This window comes from Ruditapes philippinarum, unplaced genomic scaffold (assembly GCF_026571515.1).
Source record: "Ruditapes philippinarum isolate M1 unplaced genomic scaffold, ASM2657151v2 ctg7603_1_1_1_1, whole genome shotgun sequence".
Classification (NCBI taxonomy): Eukaryota; Metazoa; Mollusca; class Bivalvia; order Venerida; family Veneridae; genus Ruditapes; species Ruditapes philippinarum.
The window spans coordinates 155,192-168,712 of NW_026854711.1; the positions used below are offsets into that span (position 1 = coordinate 155,192).

The 13,521-nt window shown below is 32.8% G+C and overlaps 1 protein-coding gene across 1 annotated transcript; it reads left to right on the top strand.

Moving 5' to 3' along the window:
- The first annotated feature begins 5,569 nt into the window (after window positions 1-5,569).
- Window positions 5,570-7,643, top strand: LOC132740830 (uncharacterized). The gene is made up of 2 exons (XM_060728847.1): window positions 5,570-5,631; window positions 6,860-7,643. The coding sequence occupies exon 2, from the start codon at window positions 6,874-6,876 to the stop codon at window positions 7,474-7,476; it is 603 nt and encodes a 200-aa protein (XP_060584830.1). The 5' UTR covers window positions 5,570-5,631; window positions 6,860-6,873; the 3' UTR covers window positions 7,477-7,643.
- The last annotated feature ends 5,878 nt before the right edge of the window (window positions 7,644-13,521 follow it).

A 13,521-nucleotide genomic window follows, 5' to 3' on the forward strand; every position in this document is an offset into this window, starting at 1 on the left:
ACAAAGAATACGGAAGAAAATAAACATTCTTTAAGCAAAAAACATTCCATGAAAATAATATATAAAAATATACAAAAATATGAAATTGTGCTATCCCTGATATTTAATTGTGTGCATTTTTCAAATGTCTGAATTTATTAATAACACGTTCATGAAAACCTTTTTCGTTGTTTGTAATAGCTTCGCTTATTTACTTTGATGGGGTTGAAAAATTGCAGTTTATTTTGTTTCACCTGAAGTACTGTTCTTGCAATTCATTTGTACTAATTATAGCTCAGAGATTTCGAGAAAGGAAATTATGGTTGTGCTGATAATCTCGAAAAGAATAATTGTTGGTGCCTTCAAGTTCCTGTCCATCTTTCTGAAATGAAGTGAAGCGAAATGTATTGTGCAGTGTGCTGCTGTATTTCAAGACTTTCAATGTGTATCAATGCTCAACGTGGAATTTTGTTAGAATAGAGCATTTTAATATTTAATAAACATATATTCCATGAATCTGACATAAACAATTTAACTTTATACTTCTGTGAGTTTGCTCTCTTGCATTCTTTTATAGTTCAAAAATTACAATTCAATTATGTTGATATTCAAGATTGAAAATAATACAAATATCCACGAAAATTGAATTTAATGTAAAAATAAAATGTGTTCCGCCATTTACTAATATTACTCTTATTATAATATCTTTTCTTAAGTTTTAAGTTGAAGTAACTTTACGAAATGTTCGACATGAAATGCTTCAAGTGTTTGAAGAAAAATTGTAAAAACATGAATAACTGGACATAAATGAATGGCGCAATGAATTACTAATAATATTATATCTAAAAAGGTTGTTCTTACTTTTAATGTAATTTTGCTCGAAATGCTCTATTTTGGACTTGTATCATTATTGAATTCATTCTCAAGTTCCCTCTGGACTATCTTCACTAGTTTCAATATTGCTATGTAAATGCAACATGTCATCTAACGTTGTTATTTTTAATTTCGGATACTTTCTTCCTGCTAGTTACGACGTAAATTGTAGGTGCAATCCTTTCTCAAAAAGAATGTCGGTCATACATATTATCAATGTTTTGTTAACAACTTCAAAAATATTGTCGAAGTTTTCCGCCTCCAATACGTTAACTTTAATTAATTATGTGGTGCTGAGTTTCGTCGGGTGGGTGAGGGGTGGTTTGGCTCGTCTGCCATACTGTATTGGAGGAGGTTTCGTCTTTCGTAATTATATTTTGTGTTGTAATTTTCTCTGAAGTATAAAATTCCGTTAAAGTGTATTACACTAAAGTCCAAATTTTTACCCTTGATATTATAAATATGTCACTAGTTTGTTAGTCCATTTTTTCGTTTTCATTATATAGTTTTTTTACTCCATTTTTATAACAACAATTCCAACCGGTTGAAAAACAACAATATATATATATATATATATATATATATATATATATTATATATATATATATATATATATATATATATATATATATATTAAATTGCACCGCAGAAAACTGCGGCGCCAAAGCTCTAAACTTGATACTTACATGTTTTCTGTCTGACTGGCTGAATAGTTCTATATATAAAAGTTCTGCCCCTTTAATCAATATAAGAATAATTGTTACCCATGTTTCGATAATGATCCAATATAAAAATTACCCTTAAACAAGAAAATAAGAAAATAATAGCCAATGAAAATACATTTTATCACATATGAAATTATAGATTTGACCAATAAAAATGGTTCGATTAAGACTGATTAACACGCCAGATATCAAAAGCCAGGGCCTGTTACTTCCTTTCTTTAAGTCAAACAGATACTTCAAATAAATGTCTTAGGTAAAATTGATGATAATAACTATAATATAATATTTTTGAATTTCATTAATTTAAAAAACTCACATAAACAAGAATATATAATAATTGTAAGAAAGTATAACACTTAACAAGAGTCCGGTTTATGTGCTATAAAATATGAGAACAAAGATAAACACGGAAGGGCGGTGATCATCAAATTTCTTCGGACTTATAGCCTCATTAATGCAGTCCACCGTTTTATAAATTGATTGGTTTTGGCAACTTATAAAAAGGCCATAACAATGGTTGCGTTTCAAAGCAGCTATTAGTATCATACTAAAGATTTTGAATTTTTCTATTCTGAAATGCATTTTTTTATTTTATCAACAGTCAGAGATTCATTTAACAATATAAGTAATGACATTTTTCCTATGTGCATGATTGTAGATTAATTAATCGCGTTCTAAGTAAAAGTCCTTCAATTTATTGGTACTGTGGTAAAGCTCAGAGGTTTCGAGAAAGAAAATTCTGGTAGTGGTGATAATCTCGGAAAAGAAATTTCGAAAGTGCCCAAAAGCACCTGTCCATCTATGGAAATGGATATATCTTGTGTAGTGTACCGTTCTACATCAAGACTGAATGGTTTTCCTTTTTCAAACTACTGTTCTTTTCTAGAATTGAGCTGTATTTCGTGAAGCTTCAAAATCGTTAATCTGCTTTCTCGCATTATTTCATGATTCCAAAATAGTAATATTGATAGTCAAGATTAAAAACTATTCTATACCATAAAAATTTAATACGATTTAAAAATAAAATGTGCTCATTATATAATGGTAGTATTCTTGAATGATATCATTTCATAATTTTAAGTTGAAATAATCTTAGGAAATTTTCGACAGGAAATGCTACAAATATTTGAAGTATCATTCTAAAAACATGAATGACCCAACATTAAATGATGGCACGATTAAACACTATTGTTATTATGTCTCAAAGGATGTCCTGATGATAAATGTAATTTTGCTTTTAAATACTCAATTTGTGGGCATTGTATCGATATTAATTTTATGCAACAAGGGCACCATACATACTTTCCTTCATATTCTGATATTCTGAGATCCTTTGAATTTAAAAGCCCATCATACAGGGCGGAATATCAACTCAACAAGTTTTTTTATTTTACATATAAAATCATTTTACTAAATTTTTATTTCGTCCTTGGAACGATATCTTTAAGTTCCCTTGGGACAATTGACAGTAGAAATATTAATGTGCTAAATGTAATATTTAACCTGAAGTTGGGATATTTAATTTTGGGAAGTTTCTTCTTGCTAGCTAAGACGTAAATTGTAGGTGCACTTCTTTCACAAAAGAATGACGGCTATTCATTTCACCTTTTTCCGAAAACACTTCAAAACAAATTAACTTTCATAGCATTAAAATTTCTTAACATAACAAGGGTCTATTTTATGTACCATAAATTTTGAGAGCAAAGATAAACTAATCAGACCGGCGCTTCTTCAGACCCATAGCCTCATTCACACAAACCACTTGTTTATAAATTAGTGTTGGTGGTTAATGAAGAAGCCTGGGCAATGGCTGGTTTGGTTTAAAAGTATCTATTAGCGTCATACTAAAGATTTAAAATTATTTTTATCAATTTCTTCTAAAACATATTTTATTTATCATCAGTCAGATATTCGGTTAACAATATAAACATGATAAACAATGACATTTTCATTACCTTACTTCCTAAAAGGACACTTTTATTATGCAAATTGGTGATTGTTTAGGCAAATTTACGAATTTCAAAGTACAGTGTATTATAAAAAGGATGAATTTGTCTCGTTGTACATTGAAATAATATTGTTATGAAGTGGATGTTTATACTTATTTATTTTGCATATTAAACATATTTGGTTTAAACATATTTATTTAAGCTCGATTGCGAATCAAGTTCTTACAACTTATATTAATCAATTTCGAGTCCTCTTCAATGAACCAACCAGTACTGGTGTCATATGAAGAAACATGGTCGGGACCCGAGCAATGCTCGAACACATGATCTCTACTAATTCTTATAGGCCACATTTCATTGCCTCTTGTTTAAAATATGGTAGTTCTGAGTAAAATTTCCAAATATTTGCCAATTTGCACGAATTCATCTGTTTGTTTTTGGTATTCATCCTTGCCATACATAATTACCTTATTATAATGCAAATTTGAAACATAAAGCCCCGGCAAGCAAATTTATACCTGAGTTTTCAAAAGTCACGGAGTTCTTTTGACAACTCTGAAGATGCCCTAGAGTTCTTGTGATAACTTGTGATATCATTTGTGCGTACTAGATTTCATAATGATTCATAACCTTATTGAATACTAAAAAACGCTAAAACATGCCGCGATTTAGCGCACGAAACACACTGACAGTAACAAAAGTTATCACAAGAACTCAAGGACATCTTGTGACATATCACAAAAAACTCCGTGACGTTTGAAAAATCGGGTATTTTGATAGCGTGATACATACATCGTTGTCTATTGTAACCTTATAGAAGAAATAACCTGTTTTGTTTTTAAACAAAACTCGTCTACTCTTAATAAAATTGTAAAGTATCTAAAAAGGAAAAAACAGGGACAAAACACACCTTAAACATAGACAAGGATTACGGAAGAAAATAAACACATGTTTTATATTTTAAGAAAATGAATCGCACAATTGGGATATAAAGGGCCTACTTCTGATGACAGAAAGATATTTTGTGCAATGTCTCCTTTTAAAACATAGACAAGGATTACGGAAGAAAATGAACAAAAGTTTTATATTTTAAGAAAATGAATCGCACAATGGGGATATAAAGGGCCTACTTCTGATGACAGAAAGATATTTTGTGCAATGTCTCCTTTTTACGGATTGCATTTAAATGTAATATTTTAACATATTTATTTAAGGTTAATTGTTGCAACAGGCATATATTCATCCGTTAACGAATGAGTCATGAAGCACGTGCCGTTGTTTGCACATTTGTAATATGCCTGACTTAGATTGCGTACTGTCACGATGGTCCCCATATTTTTATTATCAAAACATAAATGTCAAAGAGTTATTGCACTAGCATGTTGAAGGCATGTCAATCTGGTTTATTTATATTAAGAGAATTCGATAACGAATTTTATACAAGAAGAGCGTAAGTGCTCCCTTTGCCGTGCATTAACATCCGCAAAGTAATTTCAGCACATTCAACAGCTTGGTCTTACAAGGAAAGGTCAACATTTAAGTCTTGCTTAACAATTACGGGCACATGTGTTGTTCTGTTGTGTAACAGAAAATATATTTTGGAAAACGAAATACAATCTGTCCGAAAATAGATCTACATTTGAGTGTTTCAAACCTAAATGACAGGTAGCAACATATTTCAAATGAGAGATAATTACTGTTAGGATGGAAATAGGAATAACTAAAATAAAATACTGGTAATTTCAAATGAATAAGATAAAAATATTGTGTTGATAAGATTAACTACCTTTAAGCTCTTCGTCCAGATTATTTAATTTACACTTTGAATAGGATTATTACACAATAGAAACAGTTTGTAACAAGTCACCTGAACGTACAAATAAGTTACGTTAATAAATGATGGCAGTGTTTCATATTTTTATCACAGTTCTTGCTTTCATAGTTAATTTACCAAGCGTGGCTTTAACAAAGGAACAGCAATGTTACAATAAGTTCGAATATGAATACAATGTTATAGAACAGTTATCCTGTTATAACGGTTATTCTTAAACAAAACCTAGAGAGACAAGAACGAGTCAGTGTGGACCTAAAGAAGGAGCTAAACGGTAAGACATATTCGTAATTTGTACAACTGGGTAGTATTCAGGTTATAAGAACAGCTCAAGAAGAAAGACAAAAATGCATTTTAGTTGATCAATACGTCTTAATTAAAGTTCATTTATAAGTATATAATACAACAGTATATATCAAAGGCAACAAATTCCTTCAAAATTAGATTTAGCCCGTCCCAGCTACACGCAAGTTTTTATTTACTTACTTTTAACAAAGGGGCGTCCGTGGCCGAGTTGTTAAGGTCGTTGAGTTCAAACTACTTGTCCCTCACCGCTGTATGCACCAATCCCGCCTTGGGACTAAGGATTCTTTCATGTGAGGAAGCTATCCAGCTAGCTTACGAAAAATTGGATGAACAGTTGGAACTTTCCGCATGTCATTGGTGCAATAGACGGCAAGCACTTTGCCTGTAAATCTCCTGCCAACACTGGGTCCGACTACTTCAACTACAAGGGCTTCTTCAGTGTCATCCTCCTGGCAGTCGTCACATCTGACTACAAGTTTCTCTGGAAAGACGTCAGCGGCAAGGGTCTTCGTCTGATGCCCACATCTACAATGCAAGTGATTTCAGAGAGGGTCTCCAGAACAATGACATCCTCCTCTTCAACTAGACTGGCAGCTCTTGGACTGACAGCAGGACTGGCCTCGACCTCGCCACGATCACTCGGAACTTCGGCAGCAGGGTGGACGACAGCTTGCACCTCCACTATGACTCCTGTCTACTGGCACTGGGCTGCCTTCATCTGCTGCCTTCGCCCTCGGCTTCTTGCTCGCACGCTGCTTCTTCTTCTTGGCCGGGGAACTCGACGTGGGCTTCTTCAGAGCCATAGCTTGATCTTCACGGGACTGTGTCTTGAGTGGTTATGATTTCTACCGCCCGGTTCGGCTGCTTTATTATACCCGTGGTAGGCCGCGGTACCGCCGCGCTTCACCCGCTATAAGGACGCGGAACAGTCGCCGGCGTCTGTTCCGCGGGCATACCACGGGTAAACCGCGGTTAAGCCAATTTTGCACATTTTCCACCACGGACAACCGCGGGCAAAAAAAACGGGAAATTTAACCCGCGATACAGACGCGAAAGGCTGTGTGACCGGGCCTTTAAGGAAAGCCTTTGTGATAAAGTTAAGTAAACCTACTAAAGACTGAAGTTCCATAAAACCACTATGTTTTCGATGAAACTGACATTTGCAGTGGAATTCACAATTTCTAACCTTTTTTTAGGTGCTCAAAGATCAATGGATGAGCTACGAAATCAATTGAGTCGTGCAGACGGGTCGACTTACATCCGTTGGGGGAGAAAAACATGTCCTAAAGATGCTGTTCTGGTATACGAAGGCAGTGCTGGTAGTGGAAATTCATTACACACAGGGGCAGCTGCCAACACACTTTGTCTTTCTAACAAACCAGAGTGGAATGAATACATTGACGGATTTCAAGGTGGAACGAGGATTTATGGTGCAGAATACTGGGCCCAAAATACCCTTTCTAAATTCAATGCTGTTCATAACCACGATGTGCCATGTGTTGTGTGTCGCATAAGGCACGGTAATGTAATGATGGTGCCTGGACAGAACAATTGTCGAGGAGGTTACACTTTACAATATTCAGGCTATCTCATGGCTGGTAATTTTGGGCAACCTGGGACATCAGAATATATTTGTATGGACCGGGAACCCGAGAAAGGAAATTCTGGTAGTGGTGAGAAACCCGGTACGAAATTCCTTTCGGCTCAAGGAGAATGCGGGACCCTGGAATGTCCGCCTTATGTTGAAGGAAGGGAAATCACTTGTGCAGTTTGCTCCTATACTTCAAGAGCAATTGTTGATCCACTGTCATAATTAAATATTGTTTTACAGAGCAGCCGTTGAACACTTTCCATAACAATTTAGGTCATGATCAATAGTTTGATATACCAACCATTTCAGAAATGTCTCTAAACTATTTTATTCTTCCAAATTCAATTGATATAAAAGATTAAAAAATAAATAAAAATTCCGAGAAAATATTTCATATCTTACTTACATATGCAGTGAGTGCCTCAATTCTTCTCAATTTCCATGAGATTATCGTATTAAGATGCAAGCAAGCCTAGCAGCCAAAGGTTATGTAGGTTAAAACGTATTTCATGTATGCATGGCCAGTCAAAAAATAGACAGCTCATCGGGAAATTGGAAATTGGAAGTAAAGTTACTCACAATTAGAACCATCTACTTTTCGATATAAATGTAGCTACTGACTTCTTATATTTATAAGAGAAAAAGAAAACGATCTTGAATGAGGATTTATAAATTCATTTCAATTGTCTAATAACATTTAATTGGCTTTTTGATTCATTCTCAGTATTGTTTACATTAAAACCAAGACAACAACAGCATGGTAATATTGTCACTCTTCTTACATGTTATGGTAGTAGCGTGTAATAATGTGTTTTCTGTCTCATACATTGTCTTTTTTTTAATAAAAGAGATTAACTTTCTTCCGTAGTCTTTGTTTGATTTTTTGATGGTATGTTTTGCAGTACTTTTTATTTGTTTGGATACTGTGCAACGTTTTACATGTAAATGCCTTTAAACTCAAAACAAAAAGGATATTTTTTAACCAGGATATAAACACATATTATAAACAATGCTGATATTTGCATATTATACTATCTTTAAAGTTACATTAAAAAAATTCATAAAAAAGAAATAGCGACATTTCATTAATAAATTGGGTTACATATCGACTCCAGATCTAATTTTGGTGCCCAGACAACCAAAATGAGTTTAATGAGCATACAAATGTGCAACCTCATTGTGGCGAATTCGGAAGTACAATTTCTGTTTGCATGAGAAAAGTGTAAATAGAAAATGTTTACTTTTATAATCAAACACTGCAGTACAAATCTTGGTTTAAGAAAAAATTAAGTTAAAATAAGTATCTAAGATTTTGTTTGTTTATCTATGAACAAAACGAACGTAATAAAAAAGGCAGAGCTCAGTCGGTGTACGGACTAAAATTATCAATAATATAATAGACCTAGTTATAGTAGAAATTTCTATTTACACTTTGAGAGGAAAATAAAAAAACTAAACAACAATGCCAAATAAGGGAGGAAGTATCTTGAAACATAACTGAAACACGTGTTATATCCTTATAACGACTGACACTTTGTCAACCATTTTCATAGCGATTCCTCGCCTTACAAATTCATGAAAACGTGGCTTATTTGTGTTTGCTCTGAACATGTACGTTAGAGCTATTAATGACTAACAGAACTCGGTAGTAGTGATCTATTAAATTTAATATGTTCCATACATGGCATAATTTTGTTTCTGTTCTGCACCATGAATATCTAATTTTTCGAAAAACATAACATTTTGGCGTGAACAATCGCCTCGGAAACATTTGTTCGCGGTAGAACTGAAAATATTCAATTTTGTCGAATTTCACGGACACACGTTTTTAAATGTACATAACCGTGTGAAAAATCGTGATTGACCTCGAATAAGTGACATCCTGTATTATGCCATGCATACATGTGTATGATTCAATGGTCGGGCCTCATCCAAATTTCGAACATAAATAATGGAAACTACACGGCAGCCATAGGTGACACCTTCGCGATTACGTTTATTACGCTATAGTCGTTGAAAGGATATCACACTTTATTAGTTGTCTTTAGAAGGTATATATATCTCGGTCTTAACACTTGATCATGTCTATTTTAACTTCTATAGCTTTTATATATAAAAAAATCATAGACTACGCTCCTCCTAAAACGTCAAATTTATATCGCCTTGCGCTCAGCATCGAACCTTTTGCTCCATCTCTTGCCCTTTCGCTCCACTACTTTCGAAAAATATCGATTTACAAATTTAAGAAATCCTTCAGGAGTAATTTATTTTGCACGAAGGGCAAGTTCTTATTACGGGTTGATAATTTACTAATACACTTTTTCAAGAAATCCGAAGGGTATGGCATTTTTATGGCTGGGAAGTTCAATATTCTACAAATCATCGTTCGCTTCGTCAGAGAGAAAAGTTCTCCTGGGCTTAATATAATTTTGTTTTTGTAACAGCTTAGATCATTGGAAGCCTAAATCAATCCTACACGGAACTACATTTTCTGTTTTTCGAAAAAATACAACTTAAATGAATAACAAGACAAAAACATAAACAATACTTACAATTAGGCGTTTAAATCGGCCTTCCGCTCTATCTCGGAAATGCCGTTCGCTCGTTTTACCGTACACCACAATTTTGAAGTGGAGCGACAGTTTGCCGGGCGTGTATTATTATTATAGTCAAAATATATTGACGTACAAAAGCTTGATTTTGAGATATTTTCGTTCTGGGGCAGAATCTCGCTTTAACGGGAAGATATTGCCCAGACACGAAAATAGCACAATATTTCGTCGCGTAGTACAATTAGTTGGACTAATTATTATTAGGCAAATTTACGAAAAGTATATTATCATAAAGAGATGAATTGTCTTCATTATACATTAGAACTGGGACAAACATTTTTGGTCCCAGTGTTATGACCGGAATATGCACATGGTCATAAGTGTTTATTTTGCAAAATTATAATACTCGGAAATGTATTTATTAAAACACTCATAAATAAGATATTACCAGAGATCTTTGACGAAAGATTTTGCACTCAAGATTTCCTTCAACACGTGTGAAATGAAGTACACATTTTTTTTAATTATCATATTTCGTCGTGGTTGCGTATAAAATAAAATTTTGCTTGTTGTTACATTAATGTTGTCGTATATTGATGCATATCCTAAACTGACTTACAGACGTTATTAGGTACGATCGTTATAGAGTTAAGAATGTGATCGTTAAAACAATCGACAATAAACATCTTAACATATCGCTGTCACTTATGAGAGGAATAAAACCAGTCGAAAATAAAATCTATAAACTAAAGTGTATATTTAGGAGTTTTTATATGATGCAAGCAAAATAAATTATGAGAACATAAAAGAAGCAGTTTCCCATCAGGATCTTATCCCGTTTTTCCGGAATCATTTTTTTGCGCAAGATGACCTAAAAATGGAAATCGTTGCATCGCTTGTCACTCAAATCGGGCTAGAAATTGTACTTACTATCGATTTTCAATTTAATTCTGAGTCTTACCCTTTGCTGACATTTCCTTCACTTTATCTATGGGGAAAATAAAAAAATCAAATTCTATGTTTTTAGGCTTTTCAAGTTCCATTAAGTGCTAGGAACATGTAAGCCAATAAATACAATGAACGAATTGTTAACCTTATATTTAACATAATTAAACAATCATGGAATTTTGCTGTATTATTCTACCATATATATCATATAAATAATGTCACTTCCCATCAATGCTAAAAAGATGCAAATTCTTATATGTAAACACAAACTATGGTTACCTTGACAAAGAAACCATTACTAAACTGCTTATTTATTTCAAAACACATACTAGAAGGAAATTTTGTTGAAGCAAAAAATTCAAGAGAAACAACCATACTAAAAAATAAATGTAAAATAAGAGTGTAGATTATTTCCAGTTGTATAGGGACGCAGGGAATTGTTAGAGATAATGAAAGATGAATACAGGAATAAAACACTTTATGACCTAGGAATGAGAGAAAGACATATTCATATAAATTACAATTTTGCAACTTTTGAGTTATAATGAGTATAGTATCAAAACAAAATAAGCATTTCTAAATATAGAAATAAGGCATTATTTAAACATGAGCTACCCTCCAAAATTAATAAAAACTGGCATATCCCCTAGTTATTGAAATTACTTACAAAATAAGGCAACAAGACCACTCTGATTCAAGACCCCTCAGATTTGACATAGTATCTCAATTTGACAAACATTCCCACAACTATAAATCAAAACTTCGCTGGAAGCTGGGTTTTAATTTTTATTTGTATGCTTTTACAAATCAACATGGTCAAAAATGACGGTATCTGACATGTAATTTTCAAGTTCTAAACTTCATCGTTCGTGGGTTTGCATTTAAACTTCAATATATTGTAAAATTCCAAACTTCATCATTAGTTGGCTAACATTGCATTGTAATTTCTAAAAAGAAGACTAACCTGCGTTTTAGACTAAGTGACCGTGGAAGAGGCCATTATTGACTCCAGGAGCATGATTTACAACTTTATGTAAAATACCACAAGGTGATTCTGCTTGAATTAGCTCTGGGTATTTTAGTTTCTGGGGGAGATTTTTTGTAAGGATTTCATTTTTAAAAGTCTACGTACCTTTTGGTTCTGTGGCCTACTTATTCATTAGACTGGAACAATGGTAATCTATAACTTTAAAAAGAGCTACCTAACGCCAAAGTGTGGTCAAATTTACCATGTGGTTTAAGAGAAGAAGTTGTTTTATAAAGAAATTATGGATAACGCTGAACGACGAACACATTGCCATCACAAAAGCTCAGCTCTTGAGTATATATAGTGCTCAGGTGAACTAAAAAACTAGAACAACTGAAGTTGGAATATTCAGCAGGATAAAGGAGATGACAATAAAAATATAAAATCATACACAAAGTTTTTTATAAATTTTATTCCATAAACATTATACAGTATGTGTATCAATATAATTATAATTATTATCTGAGTGTATTCTTTTCTTTAATATGAAATATACATTTTTAATGAATAATAATAATAATAATTTGTAACCTGGGAAACTGGCTTTTTAAGGTTTGCATTCAATTTAAAACTTTGCAAAACATGAGGCAAAATTAAATATCACAATGGACAATATAAAGTTTAGTAATATGAGGTTAGGAAAAATAAGCAACTTATCACAATAAGAGTTGTTTTTGTTTTGTTTTGTTTTGTTTTTCTTAATTTGACTTATAAATGAAATGGCAAGATCATTTTCCAGTTTACATTATTTTATATATCTTTTTAAACAAACTAAAATCGAAACTTGTTACATATCTGATACTGAACAATGGAAAACAGTGAAAGATATGACATTGGTAAAATATAGAGAACTAGAATCCCTAAAGAAAGTCCAAAAGGGCAGTATTGAAAATAATGCACACTCAGTTTGATTGTGTCTGTTCAAAAACTGATTTTATCAGTACATATCACAACATCATATTCAACAGCTTTAAAAGTAAAAGAAAGTACATATTTGTATAAGATTTACTACTAAAGATGGTCATCATAAATAATGAAAACTGGCAATGATAAAGATTTCATTTGCTTTTAATCAAAGATATAGGCCCTTTTTAGATATACAGAAAAGAAGGAAGGAGGGACAATTACATGTATAATGGATATCTGAGAGTGACAATTACTTGAGCAAGCTATGTTTCATGAATTCTGAACTCAACAAACACATAAAAAGTACAGCATCAATTAGCCTGTATGTAAAAACATCCAGGCATCGTCTTCAAAGAAAACATACCAAATGATAACTCAGAAGAAGTTCCTTTATGTACACCATACCCAAAATATAAAAAGAAAATGTCATGGAGGAACGTTTTGTATGTTAAGTTTTGTATGCTAAGTTTTGTATGTTAAACTCGTACTTTAAGCTTAAATAATGAGCAAGAACACATTCTTATGTTAACATTGAAACATAATGGGATACAATTAGTTTAGGGCAGGAATAAAACTTATGAGGGGTTTCCTATAAATATTAATGTTTCATTGAATATACTTGAATTATTAATATCACATTACACACTTAAAGATATACTATGCTCAACTTTGAGATAAGAACATTTTGATAATTGCAACACAGTATCTTTGTCAATATAAAATAAACATGTTTTGACTTCACACACACAGGAGATATGTTATGTTTAGCATTTTACACACTATAGGTGGTCACAATATCAATATATAGTGTCTTTAGATAAACTGGCAGATTTT

Excerpts from the sequence above, each read along its gene's own strand:
- LOC132740830 (XM_060728847.1), top strand. The coding sequence starts at position 6,874 with ATGGATGAGCTACGAAATCAATTGAGTCGTGCAGACGGGTCGACTTAC.